General features: G+C 39.5%; 1 protein-coding gene across 2 annotated transcripts in view; it reads right to left on the reverse strand.

Moving 5' to 3' along the window:
- The window catches only part of LOC130556948 (cadherin-22), a 141196-nt gene that overhangs the window by 58657 nt on the left and 55764 nt on the right, over positions 1-26775 (reverse strand). The window contains exons 1-3 of one of the 2 annotated variants that reach the window (XM_057338307.1): positions 17691-17769; positions 12356-13248; positions 2932-3226 (exon numbers count right to left, since the gene is read on the reverse strand). In XM_057338307.1, coding sequence (XP_057194290.1) covers positions 2932-3226; positions 12356-12583 — 523 coding nt within the window. In that variant the 5' untranslated portion in view covers positions 12584-13248; positions 17691-17769. Of the gene's footprint in view, positions 1-2931; positions 3227-12355; positions 13249-17690; positions 17770-26775 lie in introns of those variants that run through there. The other variant, XM_057338305.1, reaches the window with a different exon arrangement.

Below are 26775 nucleotides of genomic sequence, written 5' to 3' on the forward strand. Positions count from 1 at the left end.
AATACCGCATCAAACCTCAGATGATTATTAAATTAAGCAGGTGACAACATTATAATGTCTATCAGATTTATAGTTGTGCAATACTGTTAAATACTGTATCTACTGTATCATAAATATATTTATTATCGGGACGTGATCTTTCGGTTGGTAAATAATCATATTTTTACATCAAATTCTACATGCACAACTTTAAATCTGTTTGGCATTTAAAGAATATTTCAATGACGCTTGTTGATCATTTAAAGAGGCTGATGGTACATTGAATAGCACACATTCACCTAACCCATAAAAATATTTAAATAAAATGCTTGAAATAATGTCTGAAATTTCTTCTGTTTTCCTCACATTATCCATCATGTACATTTGACATGCAAAGATACGATACTGAAATCACATACTCTTCCCTTCTTTTACATATGAAAATGTAAAATTCAAAACAGTTTACTTATTAATCTCACTGATTGCAACATAATACAATTATATAATAATAAAATAACGTCATTGCAAGCTTACATCCAATAAAAATCAACTTCTCTTTGTCTAAAATGAATTAAATGTTTACCTTTGTGCCCTACAAGGTTCAAAAAGCTGAAATATTGTAAATACAGTCACAATCATTGTGCATTTTTAAAGCAAGCCTTTTAAAGGGATACTATCGTTCAGCCAAAATGAAAATTCAACATTTATTTACTGTTACGTCATTCCAAAAGAGCAAAAAAAGATCAATAACCGAATCAACGCACGGGCTTTTCCTACATTTACATTTTCTGAAAATGAAAAAAAAAATCTGAATAATGAGCATTCCCTGTTATACACACATATCATTTTTGTTTGCAAATAATGCAAAGAAAGCAAATGAATAAACGAGTCCTACAGAAGAACCTCACCAATGATTCGTATAAGCAGATTCCCTTATAAGCATGTAGATTGTGTGTCATACAAATACAAAGAAACAAAAGATTGACTTCTTGGCTAGTAATCTGAGGCTAATGCGATTAACGGGAGCGCGAGACACTCCGCCGGCTCTTCACTGCTTTAGCCAACACACAACATCTCCACCGTCTGAATAATACGCAAACAAATGTGACTTGGCTTCATTGGCGCGCTGAGGGCCACGAGCATCAGCGAATCCACCGGAGAGAGACAGAAAATGACAACGGAGGTACAGTAAGTGAAAACGAATGTGCCCGTGGCCCGTCCTTGATTACCCGTTTTAATATTACTGCTGAATTTTCTCCGTTGCAGCAGTGAGACTGAATCACGCCGCAGTGCCCATTCCACATAACATTTACACAGATAAGCCGTTCACTCGTTGAGTTTTCTGCGTGCAAAATGACGTTTAGTGCGCATATAACAAAGAAAGAAAAATCACAGATGAGATCGCTTTAACAGCTCAGTTATTTCTCATGAGATTAAATGGAGAGCAAATGGAAAGTCTCATCTGCGTCTCTGATATTTCTGCTCAGAAAAAGAGTCAGAAATCTCAGAAGTGTGTGTGTCATTGGAGTTTGAGAAGAGATGTCCACAATGTGTCAAACTGAGCTCAGATTTGTCAAGTCTGCAATCAAAAGTCAATATTACTGAAGATCTCAATATCAATTCGAACATAAATATTTCACAAACATTTTCACGGCCGTGCTTTGAATTTGTTTGGTCAAGTCACGGTGACCTTATGCCGAGGCGTTAACAATGAGACCATTAGTATCTGTGCTGTAGCGGACACCAAAGATATGCAGAAAACAAGGAGGAAATGCTTGACTAAGCAGGAGCGTTATTTCATTACAGCCGCTGTTGTTGGATGTATAAAACATGAAGTGCGCACTTCTTTAATGTGTAATTTGACTGAAAGGTGCAGAACCCTACAGGGGATGGAAAAGTCGCTCTCTCTCTCATTCATATTTCTCTCAGCGCTGCCTCAATAAGCGGTGAGTCTCCGGCACAGATGTGCTGAGGAAGCAGGAATTAATTTCAATCAGGAAGTTCACAGTCGCGTGGACCTGCAGTGATTGCATTATTGTAACTTGCACTTAAAAATCTTTTATACTCACAAACACACAGCTAAGAGCTTTCACTTTACCCAAACACTTACACATAAACATAAGAAAACACAACCCTTACAAACATGATACAGTGACCGATGGTAATACCACGGTATTTCGGTGTTTACCACGGTTCTGAATGCTGAAATGTTTTATTTTCAGAAATATCACAGCTATATGACTGTACATATACCATATTTTTTAGTTTTAGTAAAAAATGATACATATCAAGATGAATCATTATTGCTAATAGAAACTACAAAAAATACAAACAAGATTACTTCTTAATTCAATATTGTAGTTGTTTTTCCTAGACGGCACTGAGAGAAACTTAAAAGAGCAATGTGGAGATTTTAGTTGCATCTAGTGGTGAGGTTGCGTATTGCAACCAACGGCTCACTCCACCCCTCCCCCCTCCGTTTCGAAGCTCTACAGTGGCTCTCACAGGACAAAGATATCGTCACGTTTTCACTTTTTTTGCGATAATGTATTCATGAAACGCGCTCTGTAGAGCAGTTTGTCCGTTTAGGGCTACCGTAGAAACAATATGGCGAACTCCATGTAAGGGGACCCGCGGTGTATGTAGAAAGAAATAGCACTTTCTAAGATAATAAAAACCCAACGCTTCATTAATACACCTCTGAACACATAGTTATGTAAATTATATTGCATTTCTGGTCAATAGATCCTCCAAAAAAGTAAAGATTCAGAGATGTCAAAATGCACTCAAAAGTATTTGTGCTCACAAACTTAAAAAAATCAAGTATATTAAAGCAATAAGCCCCAAGAAGCAGTGGGTTACTGAGGTATTTTATAACGGCTTAGAACTCCGCTCAGCCAATCAGAATCAAGGACCAGAACTGACCTTTTTATAAAAATATTTCAATCTTACCGATAGGAGAGAGTTCAGCCACACTTCCGATATACGGCCCTTCTAGAAACTTGGGCTCGCTGTCATTGATGTCTTGGACTTTGATGACGAACTCTGACTCGGGTTCGAGCGGCGCGTCCATCTGCCGGTCTCGCGCCTGAGCTCGTAAAGTGTAGAAGGCCTTCTCCTCCCGGTCCAGTCTCTCTGTGGCGTGGATATCGCCGGTGACCTCATCGATGATGAAGATAGTTCCTGCACCCTCACCAGAGATGGTGTACTTGATAGATCCGTCGCCGTCATCCGAGTCCGAGTGGATCTGTTTAATAGAACACAAAGTGAGTTTCTCAGTTGAGAAACTAATTACAACATTTACATTTTGATTTTGTTACACAGCCAGCTCATTTGAATCTGTGCTAGTGCCGTACAAGCCTGTCAAAAAACCCCATTTCTCTCAATGAGACACCTTTATACAAAACCACTGGAACCGTCAGAGAGAGCAAGGCAGCTGTCTTTGGTTTCAGACGCACACACGCTCTGACTGGCTCGCTTTCTTTCCAACCTTCCCATGAGATCTCACTCCAGACTCGCTGAAGAGTTATTGGTTCTTTCCTGCATGACATGTCATTCCGTGAAAGCACGTCTCAAATCATCCCGTCGTGTTTCACCGGCCTTCGTGACACGGCTTTTTAAAAGCAAATTTCTGCAGTTGACGTGCGCCTGCCGGGGCTTTTGTCTGATGTGAGGCGGGTGTCTAATGCCCCAAACACTGCAGGCACGGACACAAGAAGCGATTCATGATCCTACATCGATATCATAGATGCCCCACGACAGGCAAAACACTGAAAACACAACAAAAGTCTTGTTTCTTCTAGACATCAGTGAGATTTAAATTCGAGCAAAGGGGAACATTTGCTTACATCTCATTTGTGTCTCAGATATTTCTCCTGAGAATGAGTCCAGAAATCTCACAAATGTCTCGGTTTGAGAAGAGATGTCGACAATGTGTCAAACTGAGCTCAGATTTGTCTTGTCTGCAATCAAAAGTCTATTTTATTGAAGATCTCAATATCAACTCAAACATTTCTCATTAAACTGACCTGAATTCATTCATTTTACACTTCCGTACTCTTGACGGATTTCAACAACTGCAGTCTCATTTGTTTAATTTCTCCTCATCGCTTTTAGGAGAAACATCTGAGACTAAGTTGAGACTTAAATGAGACACAACTGACAACTCCATCAAATCTCCTGAGCTGTGAAAGAGCCATAACATTTTCCTCTGGGATGGAGATTTGTTCTACTCTTCATGTCGATGTAAATTTTGTAAGTCTCTAATGCTTTTTAAAAAGTCACGGGACAGCAGAGAGCACGGTGTGTGTAAAACGCCTCATTTATAGCTAATGTTGAAGTAAAATTTGATAGCGTAGCTGAAAGTCTGAGGTGAGCCATTGAAATGCACGGAGAGCTTCACTGCAGCAGTGTTGTAATGCTTCGCCGACTGGACCGGTTTCCCTTTGCCTGACTGACTCTCTCTCTCTCTCTCTCTCTCTTTCTATTATTATGCATCTTCTGCAGCCAGCCAAAATCTTCTAAACAGCAGTGGACAGAGTCAAAATCACCCTCTCCATCATCGCTGCGTTAAATATTTGATCAAGTCTTAATTAAATACCGGCTTCTATGACCCCCGTGGGGGTTTTCATTAGCTATTTGTCGTAAAACAAGAGAATGGTGCAGGCCGGCCCGCGATATTGCACTTTTCCTCTTCCTTCATTTCAGTCTGTCCCTCGGTCGAAAGAAACACACTGAGAAAATATCCGCTTTTATCGGCGTATCAATATTTCAGCAGTAATAAAAAGAACACTCCAACCGAAAGACAAAAGAAAATATCTGGAGAACCGCGGGACGAGAAATATTTCTCCACGTCTGTTCTCGTGACTCGAGGCGTTTGATCAAAGTACGGGAGCTCTGCTGTCTTTCGTGCGTATTGGCTCAGACGGAGATCGCGTGATCCTTCTGTCAGCTCGGAACATGAAGGTTAAAATAATAAGTGGATAAATGATGAAACATGATGGGCGAGTGGGTATTAATCTGTCTCTTTGCTCCGGGCATCAGTGTACGAGCGTTACTAACGGTTTAAACCTGTGAGCCGGGTCACATCAGCTCGCTGGATAACTCATTCTCACTTTACAACAAATGACTGATGCCATCATCAGCTATAAACTAAAAAATTGCATCTACATTTTGGAAACGTAAACACATTTGGTTTCATTCCATTTGTACATTTCTCCGGGATAAAATAAAGGTGCTTACAGGTTCACTCTTAAAAATAAAGGTGCTTAAAAGGTTCTTCACAAGGATGCCATAGAAGGACCATTTTTGGTTCCACAAAGAACCCTTTAGTCAAAGGTTCTTAAAAGAACCATCCTTTTCTTACGTTTTTGTAATCTGAAGAACCTTTTTTAACCTTTTGTGAAAGAAAAAGGTTCTTTGAATGTTAAAGGTTCTTTATGGAACCATTTAGACAAAAAAAGTTTTTCCATGGCATCATGAAGCACTTTTATTTTTAAGAGTGTTCCTCACAGCGAAGCCATAGAAGAACCATTTTGGGTTCCACAAAGAACCATTCAGTCAAAGGTTCTTCAAAGAACCATCTCTTTCTTGCCTTTTTATAATCCGAATCTTTTTCACCACAATGAACCTTTTGTGAAACAGAAAGGTTCTCCAGTTGTTAAAGGTTCTTTATGGAACCATTAAGACAAAAAAATGTTCTTCGATGGCACCGTGAAGCACTTTAATTTTTTAAAGTAGACAGCAAAATCGGCAGGGTTAAAAAGGTCAAATTAACTCTCACAGTGTATTTATAATCAACATGCTGAGAGTGTGGATTATACTGTATATACACTGTGAGTGTTAATTTGACATTTTTTAAATGTCATTTTTTAACACAGCGATTTTGCTGTGTGTATAGGGCCTTTCACGCGTAGATAGCAAAAGACAAATGTATTAACCAGCAGAATCTAAAAGCATATCCAGATATCTTTAAGACTTCTCGAGGTACAGAGATGCAAACTTTGGAAAAAAACACACAAAAAAGTGCATTTTGTCTTATTTCTGAAGTGTCCCCATGCACTGGCCACTAAAGTCAACACATTCTACTAATAGACCTGTCAATCTCTGAGTAAAAATACAATAATGAGACTACCTGCTAAATGAAAGGTAAACAAATGAATGATGCCGCCATCTTTATAAAGTCATGTTTCAGCCCATGCAGTGTGGCTCCAAATCTTGAGTCTTTTTCACCCCCTTTACAAAATACTGAATTACTCATCAAATATTCATCCATGGCATTTCATATTTAGTTTTTTTTCCTGCATTTTACCATTTCTTTCTCTATATAAAAAGATCGTTCATAATTCAGAATAGACTAGTGGAGTAGATAAACTGACCTGTCGCCTCTCGGGTCAACGCTCTAACTAGCAAACCTGTGGAGGAGTTGAACATCTCACCTCCGATGAGCGGTCAGGCAAGAAAGACTGATGCACAAAACCCGTGACGCTACCCTGACATGAGAGGTGTGCAGAAAGTCAAACCGGGACAATTACTCTACTGGAACATAAAGAGAAGCAAACATGGTGTATTTTAAACAATTTCCATTAAAAGAGATACACAAACTAAAATAAAGACACATGAAGAGTTTGGAGGTGTAGAGGTCAAATAATCTGGATTTGTGTAAATTTGATGAGAAATGTTTGAGTTCATGTTGAGATCTTCAATAATATTGACTTAATAATTGACTTAATCATTTTGATTACAAACAAGACAAATCTGAGCTCAGTTTGACACATTGTTGACGTCTCTTCTCAAACTCTCATGACAGACACATTTCGGACTCTTTTTCTCAGGAGAAATATTTGAGACGCAGATGAGACTTAAACAACTCCTCAACATGTCATTCAAATGATTGACTTCTTTGGATAAAACCAAAGCTGTCGAACGATTAATCGCAATTAATTGCATCCAGAATAAATGTTTGTGTTTACATGATATACAGTATGTCCGTGTATATTTATTTTGTATTTATATATTTAGCAATCATTTAAATTATATGTAAATGTTTATTAACTTTTGTATTTTATATTTTCCTTAAATATGTGCATGTATGTGCATGGTTTTATAAATACAAAATGAATCTGCACAGTACTCAGACATATATTATTTACATTTACGCGTTTGGCCTAAAGTGACTTACATTGCATTGTACTGTACATTTCTTTCTGACTACGTGCAATCCTCTGGGATCAAACCCATGACGTTGACGTTGCTAGCTTCACGCTCTAACCACTGAGCCCCAGGAAAACATATTATGTAAACACAAACTTTTATTCTGGATGTAATTAATCAAGAATTATTGTTGACAGCCCTAGATAAAACACTTAATCTGTGCACAACAGGTCACAGTAGGAAACATCAATGTTGGCTGCTTTACTTCACACAAGAAAGAATCTTTCTAAACTCATTTTACAAAAAGAAAAAAAATCAACAACAGCTGTCTCGGAATGAATTGTGAATCTGCATCAAATACGTTTTGGGAAATTTGCAGATCAATTTGCGCAAACAATGTATTTATTAAAAGCTGTTTCTATGCCATTACACATCATTCTCACTTTTCACGAGGATGAAAATATCTTCTTTTCCCTTCAGAACGCTTGATGTTCTTCATGGAAAATTCAGCGGAGAGACATCAGGTTACATCAGAACAAACCTCATCAGGAATCACAAACCTTGTTTTGTAATCTAAATGAACCACATTACAGCACTTCAGCAATCAGAAGATCAAAACATTATAATGAATTCATAAAGCAACAACAGCATTCTGAACGCCCCTGACATTTAAACTATTACCAGAGATTCGCCATTTACGACACACTTGGGATTTGTTTAGCAAAAATGATTGCAAGATGATTTTCTGTAGCTTTTGGGGTCTTGTTAATAGAGATAAACAAACATCAGCTAATCAACTTAACAAAATTATTACTATGAATTTAACTATTATTACCAAGTTGATACTTGAATCTCAATTGAGAACTCTCATGAGCTATAAAAGAGCATCATCTGAGAAATGATCCTCTCCCCGCATCACTCACGAGACAGTCCAGTTATTCTGTATATCACAACAACATAAATGTTATTTATAATACAATAGCCTTAAATAAACTTCTCTCTTTAAAAGCAGAAGCGCCCGTGGCTCACGCCTGCAGTAAATGATGTGAGGACGCTCAGAGACTCTTGGCATGGACGTTATGAACACAGCCTTCTGTTCCAAGTCTCAACACGACACGTTCAAATCCGATCAATCGACGGGCCGCTGCGTGTCTGAGGGATGAGTCTGGCAGCCTTTCAGAAATCTTTCCACTTTGCTGCGCTGCCCATATGGCGAGATGTCCTCGATTGCGTTCGGCGTGTAAAAACGCCCGTTGCACTGTTCATTTCCGCCGCCCAGCTGCTTTTGCCAACAAACAGAGCTGAAGGCTGTTCTTATATTTATCGACAGGGGTTTACAGGCGGGTGGACTTCAAAGCCTCACGTAGGGTAAAGAAAAACGGCAACTTCCACTGGGGTTTATTGCATCTCGGAGAACAGAGACCTTCAGAGTGCACGCGATGTGAAAGCCTTGCTCTCGTGACGTATGTAAATAGCTTAAAGTCACCATGAAACGGAAGTTGCGATTGACTTCTTTTCCGAATCGTGACGTGTATCCGAGTGAAACGGCTTCTGAAATGTGACCCTGGATCACAAAACCAGTCTTAAGTAGCACGGGAACATTTTTAGTAAAAGACAAAAATACATTGTGTGGGTCAAAATGATCGATTTTTCTTTTATGCCAAAAATCATTAGGATATTAAGTAAAGATCATGTTCCATGAAGATATTTAGTAAATTTCCAACCTTAAATATATAAAAACTTTATTTTTGTGAGTGGATGGTGTGCCACAGTTCCCCTGATTATCAACTTCAAAGGCAATTTTCTCAATATTTTGATTTTTTTGCACTCTCAGATTCCAGAGTTTTAAACGGTTGTATCTCAGCCATATATTGTCCTATTCTAACAACTCATATATCTATAGAAAGTTTATTTATTCCGCTTTCAGATTATGTAAAAATCTCAATTTCGAAAAATTGACCCATAAAACTGGTTTTGTTGTCCAGGGTCACAAATGAGAAAAAAATGTAGGGCGGGGCTTTATTTTGCCCTTCCCTTTTTGATTGGTTTGTTGGGCCTGGAGGGGAGGACTAAAAATGCCTGGCATTGGACAGTCAGTATAGTCCTACATCTTTTTTGTTGCTGACGTCAAGTGGTGATGAGCTGTTGTTGAGAGGGGGAGAGGAGCTTAACGCTTTTGATTAAACATTACAAGTGCAAATGAATTAAAAAAAAATAATCGTGTGCCCGTATAAATCATTTATAATAATCACTGCAATAGTGTGTAAAACACTTTCCTGTTTGATTGCATGGCGACTTTAAGGTCACTGAAAGCTTTTGTCAACGCGGGTTCAGTATTCCCGGAACAATTCAGATTTTTTTCTTCCGAAGCACAAAACAGCTGCTGATGGGGAGACTGGTGTCGTAATACAGCATTACTGACTTCAGAAGGAAAGTTAATGGTTGCAATTAAAGCTGTTAGATTAAAAGAAAGAATAAGACACAAAAGCCAATTGAGTGGTGAACAAAGGTTTAGCAGCTCACGTATGATCCCTAGCAGAGAAAGAACTTCTCTATTCATCTCAAAAGTCGCACTCGACAGCTCGTTTTTAAAAGGCACTCTTGGTTCACAACTTTTCCATTACTTTCATTGTTTAAATCTGTTCACACTGGAGCAAAACGACAAAATAAAGTAAATCACTTTAAACCTATTTACAGCAGAGCTGAACTGAATTTTGGTTACTTTTAATACTTTTAATATGTTTTATTATAATTATAAAAATAATTGTATAATATGTTTTATAATAATAATTTATACTATAAAACAACATATTTATAATATATATATACAGTATGTATATAAAATATAATCTTTTTTTAATAGCAATTATAATTTTGCAATATCTTTATGTCTATAATAACACAAATATTTTTTCCGTTTTATTACGATTTTTGATTGTATTTATATTTTTTATATTATATGTTATCAGTAAGCCTCATAAGTTTGTTCGACCACGTTCTACAATTTTATGTACAGCTGCTTTGCAACAACGCAAAATTCCAAAAACGCTATAGAAATTAATTTAAATAAATTGATTTGCATGTAAATAATTTACTTAATGACTTCAAAAACATTTGATATCACGTCATACTTTACATAAAAATACTGCATATATTAGTCGTTGAGTTTTTCACGAACGAAACAAAACTACACAATGTACGTCAACTAACAACATTGAGGAAAAACTTGCTGAGCCTTTACAAACCGTGCATTACTTTAAAGAAACTCAAGCATGTTTTTCCCCATCCTCTAGTTAAATTTTGACGTACATTAAACTGTAAACATTACGAGCTTGCAGACACAGCAAACACATTAATGCAGATAGATTTTTATAAAGCTTTACCACATAATTCAGACTCATAAAAGGTGTTAATGTAACGCTGGGTTAAGTGAAATTCATTTTCCAAATGTATTAAACAGAGCTGCCAGTATTCACCGCAAGAGCCAAACATCAGAATGATATTTCATTAGCCGATTCATTTTCAGGACGGGAGGAGAAAGGAGGAAGAGATAGAAAAGAATTGTTTTAAATGACCATTACTGATTAAAGTCATGCTGCTCGTATTTAATTCTATATCACACTAATTAAAGTCTTTGCAACAGATGACACAGACAACACCAGCGGCCTCTATTAATAGTGCTGGCTTTCACCCCGAACGTTCCCCCCTCACACTATCCTTTATGGGGGCCCATCAAACGCACTGGTCCCACACACACACACACATTCATCAGTTAATAAATGACTTTAGAATGCAGGAGTAAGCTGTTTCTGCACAGGCCCGGACCTGTCTTAAAGGGACAGTTCACCCAAAAATAAAAATGCCCCATGTCATCCCAGATGTACAGTATATGACTTCTTTACCTCAGCACAAGCATTTTTATGAAAATATTCAACAATTTTGTCAGCGCCAATAAACCTGTGGTTAGCGTGCCGACATATAGCACCAATGCGCTCACAGCGACCCGAGTCAGATTCCCGCCTCAAGATGCCCCATCTCTGCCCAACACTTTCCTGTCAGCTCTTTACTTTCCTGTCCCAAAAAATGTGTAAAACCCCTAAAAATATAACTTGAAAAACTTGATGAAGCCCCACCTATCCATCCATAAATGTCTTCTGAAGTGAAACTATTGGTTTGTGAGAGAAAACTATTAATTTTCAAGTGTATTTAGCAAAACTAAAACCAAATATGTATTGTTCAAGTGTCTTGTGACAAAATAAGATATAGCGACCAGTCACAAGATGTGAGAACCAATGAGATTGAAAGGTATCGATGTGTCGCCATATTTGAATTCAGCACTCTTTCACTGAATAATAGTTTTTTTCTCATAAATATATAGTTTGGCTTCAGATGACATTTATTAACCCAGTGATATTTGAATTACTTTAATGATTTGTTTGTGCGTTTTGGAGTGTTGACATTTTGGGACCTATATATACAGTAACAAATATTTTCAACAAATACAAAATTTGATCTTCTAATCAGATTTCACTCATCATAATTGATATTTTAGCAAGATATAAATGCATTCTTATCGTAACATTATTATGCTAAAATTGTTATTGAAGTTATTGTTATAATATTTTTCTTTACATTCTCAGAGTATATTCACAACATTATTCATACATATTCATATATGAACATCAGATTGCTTTTACATAATACTATACAATTGTCCATACCCCTCTCTCTCTCTCTCTCTCTCTCTCTCTCTCTCTCTCTCTCTCTCTCTCTCTCTTCTCTCTTTTATCTCTCTCTCTTCTCTTCTCTCTCTCTCTCTTCTGTTCTCTTCTCTCTCTCTCTCTCTCTCTCGCTCTCTCTCTCTGTCTCTCACTCTCACTCTCTCTCTCTCTCTCTTTCTTTCTTTCTCTCTCTGTCTCCCTCTCTCTCTCTCTCTCTCTCTGACACACTTGCAAATGTAGCCAGATACAGAAGTAACCCACAGAGGCGATAACAGCTGAAACTGTACTTTTTTTTAACAGAGAACCTGCTTTAGTTTGGCCCACATTGAGTCAGACTTGTACTTCTAGTGACCTATCCTGACAGCAAACTTTCACTTAAAGCATTCCAGCGCTCGCTCATTTAAATGCACGCTGCATGCATCTCTCTTGGCTACTATAGACTTTTCTTTGAAGCCTCATGGAAGTACAAGCAGCTCTAAAAGACGATAAAAGCTCAGATTTACCTTTCCTACGTAAAGCGGCTCTGTCCCGGTGTATTCCTCCACAACGAAGAACTGATTCCAGACCCAACCTCTCTTCACCCGTTCAAGAGACATCGGCGAATGCTCAGGACCTTCTCCATTCATCCCCACACTAGTCCTCAAGGTCTGACCAGACAACCATCCACAGCACTGCAGAATTCCCAGAGCGACCGTCAAAACCCGCGCTCCATCTCTCCAGCCAGGAGCCATCTTCAAAACCGAATCCAATTCAACATGGGGCAGAAGTTACAAACGTGTTCGGGATGAAGTTTTTCTTCTCAAGCTGGAGGAAAGCTCCTGGGATTGAAGATAAATGAGACCTCTGCTGCTCGACGAATCTATAAATCCAATGGATTTCTTATCATTTCGCTCAAATTGGAGAGGGCATTCGAGAGACGCTTCCACTGAAGATGAGGCCGATCAGGTGACGGCGCGGTCAGAACTTCTGCTTTGTTGTGTTTCTGAATTAGACCACCACCATCACCAAGAGCAATTTCAGACTGAAGTGAGTTTTATGATGAACGGATGTCGAACAAAACTGCAAACATCAAATAGCACAAGTCAATGAAAGTTGTTCTCAGGGATTCCATTGAGATTCTTCTCGACGTTAACATATATTAACAGTCAACATGTCATTTTTTGAGAAACAAGGCATAATCCAAGAGTTTTTCAGAACGGACCCTTTATGTTTCCAACTATGTATCTTTGAACACAAATGGCGTGTTCTTAGCGTGTTACTGATGTGAGATCCGGGGGTCGTAGAGTTTTAATGCTTTCACGTGGCACTCTACTTGACCCGCTGGGTTGAGAATTTGACGCACACGTTGTGTCGGAAAATTGGAGGTGAGTTCATGTTGACCTCAGCAGCGGATGACCTATGAGAGAGAACAGATAATTGGTTAGGGAGAATAAATGCTCTGCCGGAAAAATTAGATCATACATTAACTATTGCGAATAAACTGACCACACAATACAATCGATTAAAATAACAAGTTGAATATTTAAGAATAACACAAATGTTCTGCGTATAGATTTTTGGCTTTTTGTTGCGGTGATGTTCTCCATCTGAACCTGTTTGTCATCCGCTATAAGCAGTTCTGAGTCCTTTCATCGCGTCTTACATCCTCCAAGAGAGCCGCTTGGAAATACACTTTCATTTTTGTGATCTACCTGTAACACATTTCTCACGGCAGAAACATCGTGCTCAGCGAGAACGGGGATAATGTGCTAAGCCCATGAGCAATGTCTTGTGTGTAAGAGAGCCAGGTGTGGCTGGAGAAAGAGGGAGGTTTATATATCACGTACCCGCAGCATCTGTCCGCCCGCTCGCGGGGGAGATGTCTGATTCATTGCATGAGGGAGCACTAATTGGATAAAAGTATTAATGAATTAATTCAATCCATCAGAGCGGCAACCCTAATGCTTAAAACAAACAGCGGTCAGGAAGGTGAAGATAAGCGCCAGCCCCGTTGTGCATCAGCCAAACTCCGTCGGGCAAAGAACATGATTAATGCTCTTTGAGTCTTTCAGAGGAAAAGACAAACAACGGCGTTTAGCGTGGCCGAAATGTCACAACCTCACGGTTAAAAGATTACGGCTCTGGTGGACGAGCCGCGGCCCATGCCAGGCCTCCGGGATGTGTTGTTTGACCTTTGGTGAGCGTTTGTGGAGGGTTCAGAGGTACAGAAAACACGGATTCAGAAACATCTTTAAAATAGCCTCACAACTGATCATTCCCGGAGAAAGACGCAGATTTGTGTTGGAGAATTGATTCATGAACATCCCTGATAGCACACATACATCTGGGAGATCAAGACATAGTCGTTTTATTGCTTGCTCATCTGCAATACGTCTCTGAGACGTTTCCCGTCAAATGTCATAAAGACGTCTAGAAGACGTCAATAAGACGTTCATGATTTGGAATGTATGTAAAACAGCCTTTTCTAACACGATCTACAGATCAGATCTACACAGCACATGTTTTCCAGATCTCTAGCAGACATTTTACAGACGTATCTGAGATTAGTTTAGTCTGCAGGCTTGTTTCAACATGGTTGGGTAAAATATGTACAAACCCCAAACCATTGGTTGAAATTCATCTAAAAACACGCAGTGTAGATATATTTGTATGATTTCTCATGTAAACAACATATCCGGAATGCCTTTCCATACAACAGACGTTATAAAACCACACAATTATCACCTTGTACTGTATGTAGACCTCCTGTGCTTCTTCTAGAATCATCTGAAAACAGTGTAAATGTCCAGACCCCATTTGGACCTCACGACGTTTCAAATGTTAGTTAGCGCTCTAAAAATACCACCGGGGCATTTAAAAACTAACAGAACCCAACTTCTCACAAGCTTGTAAAACAACACCATGACCAGCGTCTTAGCAGATGGCACAGAGAGAAACACGTTTCTAAAGATAACTACCGACTCGTTTATTAACCACCATAAAAACCTCATTTATTAGCTTTATGTTACTGAAAAGCGTTTGTTGTTTTCTATATTAAAGGGGTTTGACGTCTGACATTTAGTGACGCTTTAACCGGCATCTCAGGTCAAGCAGAGACTGCGTCTGAAAACACAGGAACAAGAAAAAACAAACAACTGATGCTTAAAACTATGACTATGACTGCGTGTCAATACCAAAAATAAATAAATCTATCTAGTAAATGAAAACATCAAGCAGGCCTTTTTTTACGTTTAACTGATCAAACATAATATTTATCATGTTTCCAATTAATGTGAAACGTTCTTATCTTCAAAGTGATGAACTCCCTCAAAGAAAAACTGGTTAGGGCAAGTCAACATTCATTCCTTTTTGACTATTTCAAGTTTCTTTAGCCCTGCAAATCCTCCTACGAGGCTCGAGTGAGTAGGAATAATTAGAAAACATTTGTGTCAAATATTTGTCTGAGTTAATTCTCTCCTCTGAAGTCCTTGTTTGCTAGAAACCCCGAACCCTTCGACGGTCAGCGGAATATAAGCAGATCCTGCTTGATATTACCTTCTTACAATTTTACCCTCTTACAAAAGTAAGCTCCAAATTTTATAGTCTTGAAAATTTCATGATGTGTACACATGCTTTGGACCTTATTAGAACGGAATTAAGATCCTGAATTTATTAAAGTCATCGTTTTATGGAGAACTAGAACAACATCAATTAGCCGGATTCTGAACGGGGCCGTGGAAAGGCTGCAAATGACACGGGGCGCTCTGATACAGTCGTAACGCTCCTCAACCACCCAAAACACTATTGGCAAGCCGGACGCGATCGCTCGTGACCTATTAGGTCCCGGATTGATTATAAAACATGGCTGCTACTTCTCATCAGATGCCAGCCGGAGAGCAGAGGCCGTGACAGCCGACGGCCGCGTCCAGAGAGGAGACGAGTGATGGGCTCCAGGACTCTCAGTCTCTCTCTCTCTGACAATCTCCTCCTCACCTGCGTGACATCCATCCGTTTAATAGGAGTCAGTGACTGTCTATTAACCGCCGCGCGGCGGCACAAACAAAGCCCTCGTGAGGAGGGTTAAAAGCGACTCCTGAAGGAACGGTTCAAAGTATTTGAAGGGAAAAGATCAAAAACAGGAGACTGATTTAAAACTGGGATTTAAAGAAGAAAAAAGCAGTGTTTGGAAACTAATAGCCTGAGGTTAATAAGCCGAGCTCGCTGTGGGATGTTTTGATGCGTCATCCGATTATACGTTTGCCAAGCGCTCCCTCCGAGCGCCTATCAACACATGAAAGCTCGCATCAAAGCCAAAACCACACGCACGTCTGACGGCTGTGGTCATTTAAATGAACCGTAGACTAGTTCCAAAACCATCACTGTTAAAAATCCTAAAATGATGTCCAGGATTATCCATACATGATGGCTAATGAACAAAAACTGACATAAATAACAAAGGTTTAAATTAACATTGCTAGGTCTGATTCATTCTAGCCAAACGGTCACTTCAGAGAAAGAATTTAGAAAAAACATGCTTTGAATCTATGGTGTCAAGCATTATTTATATGGCATGCTAGTGAACAAAATTTACAAAAATACACACACAAAAATAAATAATCTTAACATCAAGAGGGCTGATTGATTTTAGCTAAATGATTCATTTGAATGATTAACATCAGAGACTTTATAAATAACCAAGCAAAAACTGACTTAAATTTAGGTCTGATTCATTTTCACTAAGTGATTCATTTGAAGGGTTCTCTTTAAAGACTTCAGAAAGAATTTAGAAAAAAACGATTTAAATTAACATAGAGAGGTCTGATTCATTTTAGCTAAATGATTCATTTAAGCGATTCACTTCAAAGACTTTAGAAAGTATTTAGAAAACGACTTAAATTGACATAAAAGAGTAAGGTCTGATTCGATTTAGCTAAATGATTCATTAGAATGATTCACTTCATAGACTGTAAATAATCTAGGAAAAAATGATTTCAATTTTGAAAGGTCGGATTCATTTTTGTTAAATGATTCATTTTGGGAAAAAAGAACACAAAAGGAAAAAAATCACTCTGATGTTGCGCAATGGTTTGTTTATCCATCAGAAACTGTTCAGTCATAAAAGCATTTTTTAGGATATTACGATATTCAAGCACAAGGCACTTTAATGCAAATTAACACATTTTGATACAAAAATACAAAAAACATGCACTAAAAATTGTGCAATGCTAATGATGCAATTACAATTTCCAAAATACAATTAAAACCTCTTGAAACCATCTGCCATGATAGCGAAGCATAAATATACGAACAACGTGTCCGACAAACCATTCAGACTCAAACCGCAGCACCAACACAGCACCCCATCTGTAATTATTGGGTATTAGCGGCCATACAAGCGAATCCCACACAAAGCCAAATATTTAGTGAAGTATGATGGGTTAGCCAACACTAACAAACACCTGGACAGACCTCAATACCTCTAGTGTCGCTTCACTCCGCCATTTGGCAGTGACTCGGAGCTCTAGAGAGCAGCTATTATGCTCTGGAACGGGCATCCGGTTAGAAGCAGCCCGTCCAAGACACGCCGTTTCCTTGGCAAAGTGGACCGCGTCGTGTTCGAGAGGCGTGGGGGGGGGGTGAAAGTGGACCGGTTTGGCATGCGGCCGCTGCTGTAATAGAGCGAGCATACAGAGTAAATGTTGCAGTACAGTACGCCGTCTCTCATTACGGCCCGTGTTTGCTTACAGGAGCTAATGAGAGGAGACGTATATTGTCGGGGCTTTAGAAAAGACGCTCGGATGATTATGGTAATTGCAGTTTTGTGGCCTTCCGCCTGCCATCCGCTCCATTTCCATTCACCTGCGCCATCTTCTATTCACATCAGAGCCGTCCGTTCTCTCTATTATTTCTCCTCCCTCGGTAGGATTTTTCGTCCCGCCTGCTGCACAATTACGCAGTCACTCATCTCACGGGTGACCGGCAGGAGTAAAAGCTCGGGCGCTGACCGGTGAACGGGTGTACGGGGCAGGCAGCGATGAGGCGACGGACGCCGCTGGCAAAGACAGAGGAGGTGAGCAGGCAGCTGACAGCTGTCCACGGGACCCTCAGGGCCCTCACCGGGGGGACGGGGTCTCTGCCACCACGGTGCCAACAGGAGGGTCACCGGTTAGCCCGCTGCTGCAAAAGGGGTTTTCTATTAACAGTCCTTCAAAAATAGCCGTGTGTTCTGACCAAAGAGACAGACAGAGAAAAAGAACATGTCACACCTTTAATAGCCCACTGGTGAAATAGCTATAATGAAAAATAAAATGTACACGATATGCGATTTACTATGTAGCCTATGTTACTTGTGTCTTTCTTATTAAAAACTGGTTTCTGTTTTAAAAAGACCTTTAAAAGGCAACCAGCACAGAATTTTTGTCATAAAACAAAAAGGATTTATGAATTAAAATAAAACATATATTGGTTTAACATACCTTCTAGGTCCCCGTTCCAACTAAGCTACATGAACATTTTGGCCGAATATCCCCATACAATAAACGATAAAAATAAACAATAAAACGTTTACAGATATACAAAATAATGCAAAACAATGCTCATCTACTAAACAGACAAAAGTTTACCTCGATATATTAAACAAAACAAACAACACAGAAACATAACTTTTCAAAGCTTCTATTAAAACAGAATTGATTAAAAAAGATATATATATATTTACCAATAGGACTACATTCAATAATTCTATTATGACAAACAATTATACAAATATATATTTGATCCTAATACTATCTCAATAAAGATCATATACTGATCATTTTATTTTAGCAAAAAACATATAAATAAAAAAATCATAATAATAATCGTTTCACCTGTTTACATTTTGGAAACATGGACTTGTATTTCTCTCTGTCTGTTTCCTCCGTGAAGGCATTCAGCCTCCGTCAGGCCATCAGAATGTCACATTGTGTCCGGAATACAGACGCCATAAACAGAGATGTCTGAATGCATCAGTCAGGCCACTACCATCTCCAAAACTGCTTCTGCAGATGCATTACAACACACATGCTCACATAACATACGACTCCAACACGAGACCTCCACAACAGATCGAAGCATCACCCCGACGGAGACGGGCATGACATCTCACTCAACCCTTCGCCAGGGTGTTTGCACACAGCTCAAGAGAGCCCTGATACATCATCAGAGATGTTAATACGAGTGCACAGATGAGACCAATGCAATTTCATTTGGAATGAAACACACTCAGCCACTTCTGAACTAGAGAGATAGAATGAGAAGAGGAGGATTGACAGAAGACAAAAATGCAAGTTTAGATTATTCTGCAGACATGTTAAAAGTGTCTTTGATCTTTAAGCGTAGACGTTCAAGAGCGTATAGACACAGAAGAAAAAGGTCAAATTACCATAGCAACGAAAAATCTGAGATCTCTTAAATAGATATGAGATGAAATTAAGAGCAAATGGAAACTTTAAAGTCTTCTCTGTGTACTTCCATTATAAGAGATGTCAACAGTGTGTCAAACTGAGCCCAGATTGGTCAAGTCTACAATCAAAAGTCAATATTATTGAAGATCTCAATGTGAACTCAAATCCAGATTATTTGACCTCTACTATCTACATTCATTTACACCACTCTCATTTGTTTCTTTTTTTAGTTCTCCAAAGCAATTTCAAGAGAAAAGTTTGAGACTAAGATGATGCTTCAATGAAACACAACTGAGAACTCCATCAAATCTCCTAAACTATGAAAATGGCATTCTCAAATCATTCTCGCGTACTGAAGAGCCGAGCGCCTCGGAATGAGATTTTGTTTGGTTGTATTGTCTCCCGCAGCCATCCAAATGAAAACGCATTCTTGACGCTACACAAGAAAATCAAAGTTATTCACCACGAAAGACCTTTCCCAGCTGAAAAAATAATCCAGTAAAAGCCTATTGTGTTGATTCCTTACAGCGGTAAATCTGAGCTATTCAAAATTCACAGGCACCACTGTCCGCAAACAATCCAGTCGTGAGGTACCGTCAACACACAACCCTCGTAAGGAAAAACCAAGACACCCCATTTGAATATTTCATCATCAATCGCCCCAAACTCCGCATCCCTATCTCTCCCACAATGCAGTTCATTTTGTGCGTGTCAGGCACACAGCTGGAACATCTCTTCGCCGCAGACTCGTATATCCCCGCTGAGAGGTGCAGTCAGCCGTGAGATCCCCATTAGGCCGGCCTGCGGTCACCGAGGGCCGAGCCGTTAGCCCGACTCTGCTCACCTTTAGCTGATCAACTGACTGCCTCCAGAGCAGACAAAAATCACTCGACTTAAAGAGCGGGAGATGTGTTCACGGGAAGAAAATAAACCTTGAAAGCAGCGTGATGGAGAGGGCAAGTGTGCTCGAGGATTGATGTGGACGGGTACAACACCGACTGGAGAAAAGCTAAACATGGAAATGCACGCAATTTGAGCTTGGGGAAAACAACTGATGGAGTTCTCAGTCGTGGACTCAACTCGGTGTCAGATATTCTCCTAAAATTGCTTTGGAGAAATATAAACAGAATCAAATGAGTGTAACTGTGGAAACACATGAAGGGTGTGGAGGTAAAATGAATGTAGATTGTGGAGATGAATCCATCTGGATTTGAGTAAATGTGATGAGAAATGTTTGAGTTGACATTGAGATCTTCAGTAATATTGAGTTTTTTAAATCTGAGCTCAGTTTGACACATTGTCGACGTCTCTTCTGAAACTCTAATGACAGACACACTTGTGACATTTCTGACTCTTTTTCTCGAGAGAAATATCTGAGATGTTAATGAGACTTAGTTGAGATTTTTTCGAGTTCACATTGAGATCTTCAATAACTCTAATGACATTTGTGAGATGAAATACCAGAGACGCGGATGAGCACAAGTTTCCATTTGCTCTCCATTTAATCTCATTAATATCCAGGCGAAATAACAAAGATATTAATCTGTGATTTTTCCTTCTTATGTACTGATAAAATAAATGAGCTTGTTTTTAATTCATACCGTCCTCTGAGACGCACTTGTGTGATTCCGAGTTGTTTACAGATGCCACACGCTGACCTCTTGTAAAGCGCCGCTCCGCTCAGAACACGTGTCATTACACGACTCGACAGGCAGACACATATTGTCATTCATAAAGAGTCTCTAGGTGTCTCCCATCAAGCGTTTCTCAAACCCTACAAACATTTTGACAGACCCAGCCCATTCCTCACATGACTCCTGGGAACTCCTGGGGTGGATGGAGATAACTATCAACGTTTGAAACCCAACAACATCCCTGGAGGAACCAGAACAAAGCAACAAAAAAATGTTTGGATATTACGTTATCTCACAGAAGCCATTATAGCACCTTCATCTCATGGGCCGACAGCGGAAGATACCGTGTGTCCTGTACTGTATATCAGCCTATTCTGACTTTCAGCATTACGGAGAAATGAGAAACATCACGCAGACAGGAGACTTCAGCGTTCATGTCTCCAGGGCGTCACGCTGAAATTGAAAAAAAAAACAGCAGATGGAAAGAGAACCAAACATATATTCTACACTATAAACACGCGAACTTTCCGTGCGTTAACTAATCTAAAACACTGGAAATGGATTTAAAAAAGATATTTTCTTTCTTATGGGATACCACCTAAAATAACAAAAAAAAACGTGTTTTGTAATTTAACATTATTGTCATGTCAATTAAGCACTGTAATGCAAAAACAATCTAACATATTTTACATATTCTGCATTTATTTATGCAAGGTTTTATTTATACTGGCTTTTCAAGTTAACGTATGTTTTAAGTTTAAATTGTTTGGTGATTCCAACACAAAACCAATAAAACAATGTATTACAGAACAGGTTTGTACAGTCATTTAATGCACTTAACGCTGTGCTGTTTTACAGTAATGAGAATCTAATGAATCATTAAAATAAATGACTGACAAACACATTTGAAAGTAAAATGTCTGCGTGCGTCACAACAATTAGAGAACGGAGGAAAATGTGCTTAATTGTCATGCACATATTCTCACAATGCATAAAAATCTTAATGGTCTCGAAATAAGATTAATTTGTATTTTTCTCATGTGATTCAGGGATAAAAGGTTTTCTTTTGTCACGTTCTGTTGTGTCGCTGACCTTTGAACGTGTGAATCTGTTCACATCTAGTCTAAACGTTGCTCTCTCTCTCTGCTCTCTTCTTTCCTCTTCTCTCTCTTCCCTCTCCCCTCCCTCCTCTTCTTTTCTCTCTCTCTCTCTAACTCTCTCTCTCTCTCTCTCTCTCTCTCGCTCTCTCTCTCTCTCTCTCTCTCTCTCTCTCTCTCTCTCTCTCTCTCTCTCTCTCTCTCTCTCTCTCTCTCTCTCTCTCTCTCTCTCTCTCTCTCTCTCTCTCTCTCTGTCTCTCTCTCTCTCTCTCTCTCTCTCTCTCTCTCTCTCTCTCTCTCTCTCTCTCTCTCTCTCTCTCTCTCTCTCTCTCTCTCTCTCTCTCTCTCTCTCTCTCTCTCTCTCTCTCTCTCTCTCTCTCTCTCTCTCTCTCTCTCTCTCTCTCTCTCTCTCTCTCTCTCTCTTCTCTCTCTCTCTCTCTCTCTGTCTCTCTCTCTCTCTCTCTCTCTCTCTCTCTCTCTCTCTCTCTCTCTCTCTCTCTCTCTCTCTCTCTCTCTCCATCTTCTCTCTCCTCTCTCTTCTCTCTCTCTCTCTCTCTTCCTCTCTCTCTCTCTCTCTCTCTCTCTCTCCTCTCTCTCTCTCTCTCTCTCTCTCTCTCTCTCTCTCTCTCTCTCTCTCTCTCTCTCTCTCTCTCTCTCTCTCTCTCTCTCTCTCTCTCTCTCTCTCTCTCTCTCTCTCTCTCTCTCTCTCTCTCTCTCTCTCTCTCTCTCTCTCTCTCTCTCTCTCTCTGTCTCTCTCTCTCTCTCTCTCTTCTCTTTCTCTCTTCTCCCTCTCTCTCTCTCTCTCTCTCTCTCTCTCTCTCTCTCTCTCTCTCTCTCTCTCTCTCTCTCTCTCTCTCTCTCTCTCTCTCTCTCTCTCTCTCTCTCTCTCTCTCTCTGTCTCTCTCTCTCTCTCTCTCTCTCTCTCTCTCTCTCTCTCTCTCTCTCTCTCTCTCTCCCTCTCTCTCTCTCTCTCTCTCTCTCTCTCTCTCTCTCTCTCTCTCTCTCTCTCTCTCTCTCTCTCTCTCTCTCTCTCTCTCTCTCTCTCTCTCTCTCTCTCTCTCTCTCTCTCTCTCTCTCTCTCTCTCGTCTCTCTCTCTCTCTCTCTCTCTCTCTTCTCTCTCTCTCTCGTCTCTCTCGTCTCTCTCTCTCTCTCTCTCTCTCTCTCTCTCTCTCTCTCTCTCTCTCTCTCTCTCTCTCTCTCTCTCTCTCTCTCTCTCTCTCTCTCTCTCTCTCTCTCTCTCTCTGTCTCTCTCTCTCTCTCTCTCTGTCTCTCTCTCTCTCTCTCTCTCTCTCTCTCAAAGGTTGAATGAATGGAGACCTGGCACTGACTGACATCTCCATTACTCTCGTCGTCATTACAATATTGGCTAATAAATCTGTTCAGAAGTTTTTCTTCGCCCGGGGCAGGAAATACATAGGCCATCGACTGAGGAAAATGAAGAAAATTGGACGGAATGTGGAATTGTCATTCTCGTGAGAACTCAGACATTGTTGAAAGGGAAAAAACCTTTAACCCTCGAAAAAGCTTCAATTTGCAAATGAATTAATTGAAAACGATTTAATATGTGGGTCATATCGCAAATATAAAAAATGCAAGCAATAAATTTTCATAAAATATAAAACATCTTCAACATTGACTTTAACTACATAAAGGAAACGACACAAAAAATACATTTGTCTATGGGATGAAATGTGACCAGAATGTTTTTCTGTGAGATACCACATTCATTCAGTGATTTATACTTGACACCACGTCTAAAAGCTCATATGCATAATGTGTACCAATCTAAACACACCGCCTACAGTAAACGCACAATATAAAGTTGACAGTCTGTATAACAAGACCGTCTCTAGATATGCAATATATTTGTCTAAATAACGCACACAGCCGCCTTTTTATCTTTTTTATATATATATTATATTTATTCTCGGCGGGTTACGACTGCGCAAATAATCTCTTAAATTATCTGCAGAGCAGAGAAATACCTTTAAAGCAAATTTATGAGAGAAACGCTCATTCAGAACCACAGCACCAAACAGACAATATGAAGCAAATACAGGCGAAATCTGCCACGCTATAAAAAGGCAACTCTGTCCTGAATACACAATGAGTTTTTATTACTGCCGGTTTTATTTTACCTACAAACACAACAACCTCCAGCAATCTATTCAGTTGCACTCACAAGGTTTGTAAAGTTTCATTATAAAAAGTTAAAGTTATTATTGCTCACACTTCCTGCTTTATTAAAATTTATGCTCCCGCAGCGCAACCGACAGAGCATTGTGACAGAGCATTGTGCTTGCAACACAAAGGTCATGGGTTTGATTCCCAGGAAAATGTAGGTCTTGAATGTCCCTTTGGATTAAAAGAGCAGTTCACCCAAAGATGAAAATTCTGTCATCATTTCCTCACCCTCGAGTTGTTCCAAATCTGTATAAATGTCTTTGTTGTGATGAACAGAGAGAAAGATATTTGGAAGAATGTCAGTAATCAAACAGTTCTTGACTACAATAGAAGGAATACAAATGATTTGTTGTAATAATGTAGGAAAACAGTTGTGGGGCACTTTTGACTCCCATTGTCATTTTTCCTTCTATGGTAGGTAGTCCATGGAGTCTAAGAATGTTTTGGTTACAAGCATTCTTCCAAATATCTTTCTCTCTGTTCATCAGAACGAAGAAATGTAGACAGATTTGGAGGGCGAGTAAATGTTGACAGAATTTTCATTTTTGGGTGACCTGTCCCTTTAAAGCTTCTGTCAAATGCTTCTATATATATATATATATGTGTGTACTGCATGATTCTTCGGTTTGCGTTCGCAATCCAGTCTGGAAACTCGCCATGACAAAATTTGGTCGAGTGAATACTGGTGTGCTGTACGGGCCTGTGGAAGAGCAGCTGAATTGAACTATGGGATGGGAAGTAAAGCTCTGTTAAGCTCACGGTCCCTGCTGTGTACGTTGAAACGAGAAATGTGCATTTACCATGTGCCCGTCCCACCGGACCCGCTGCACCGCTCCACAATAACAGTCCGGATATGTTATTAAGCCATACGATATATAACCACCAAACACTGACCATACATTTCAAACCAGTCCAGTCAATCTAAGTTCATGTTTAATGTTGAAAATGTGTTAGTAAGTATAGAAAAGAAAAAAAATCTGTCATCATTTTTTCACCTTCACGTCAATCGAAACGTGTATGTTACTCTTTGTTCTGTGCAACACAAAAGAAGGTATTTTGAGAAATGTCCCAGTGGTTTTGCGTTCATACAATGGAAGTCAATGGAGTTGGATGTTGTTTGGTGAATATCTTGTTTTGTGTTCAGCAGAAGAAAGAAAGTCATACAGGTTTGGAATGACATAAGGGAAAATGATAAAAGAATCGAAATTTGACACATATATAATCCAGCCCAAGATATTGTCTTCATGTGACAATTACCCAATGATATGCAAGAATCACACATATCCCATCCTGCACCACTCAACCCTCACGTGTTTCACACGCACACACTTCAGCTCTCCAAATCATCGAGAGACGCGCGACCCGCTGCTACGATGACAGAGTAATCTGCGTGAACAGCGGTGCGTCGTCGCGGAGTGTGCTGGGTGACTATTACTCTGACCACTGTCATTAGACCCGTGCCGTACTGCAGTATTATTACCATCATAAACCGCTTTAAAGCCACACAGGCTACGCTTGGCCTCCCTCAGCGCTCAGTGATGGCACATCCAGAAGATCTGAGCTCTGACCGTCTCATACCACCAGCACTGACGGAGTACAGCCCACGCAACATGGTTTCATTTGCAAGGGATGAGACTCCAGTAAAGTACATTATGAGTCAGTGACCAACCATAATGAAAAATCGCAGATAAGATCTTAATTTTCTCCTAGATATTAAGAAGATTAAATGGAGAGCTAATGGAATCTTTTGCTTTAGTCTCGTTTGCATCTCACAGAAATCTCTCAAATGTGTCTGTCATTGGAGTTTCAGAAGAGATGTGTCAAACTGAGCTCAGATTTGTCAAGTCTTCAATCAAAAGTCAATATCAGTGAAGATCTCGATATGAATTCAAATCAAATTGACCCAAATCCAGATTATTTGACCTCTACAATCTGCATTCATTTTACACACTGTGTTTCAACAATAACTGTTTCACTTATTTTTGGTTTTATCTCTCCTGAGCAATATTTAGAAGAAAGATCTGATATTTAAATGAAACACGAATGAGAACTCCGTCAAATCTTATGAAAGAGCAACATTCTCCTCTGGGCAGCAAACAGCATGTGCTACTACATCACATGGTAGACTTTGTTATAAAATATAAAAGAAAACTCAAGTTATTATGGTTCAAAAGCATTGCTTTAAAAAAATATGTGTGATTCCATGTTAATTTTAGTAGTCTGGATAAACAAACCTAATTGCATAAAGACGCACGGTTTTGAAATGGATGCAACTTGAAGAACAAATGACAGGAGTGTTCTCAAGAACAAGGCATTGTTGTGCAGAATCTGCTGTCTTTTGAATGCACCGATGTGTCTTAATGTGGCTTTCTGATGGAATTACGCTCTGAATGAGCTTCTCTAAAAATCATTTCTTTCATATGAACAGACACACGTCTCTGTTACCCGCCAACCTTTCAGATGCATCTCAATCCCACTGAAAATGCAACACATTGATAAGAGAAACAACACGGAAACATTGTAGTTTGATGGGACTGGTATTGGAAATGGGTGTTGCGTCATCCTACTAAAAAGTTCCATGTG

This window comes from Triplophysa rosa, linkage group LG7 (assembly GCF_024868665.1).
Source record: "Triplophysa rosa linkage group LG7, Trosa_1v2, whole genome shotgun sequence".
NCBI lineage: Eukaryota > Metazoa > Chordata > Actinopteri > Cypriniformes > Nemacheilidae > Triplophysa > Triplophysa rosa.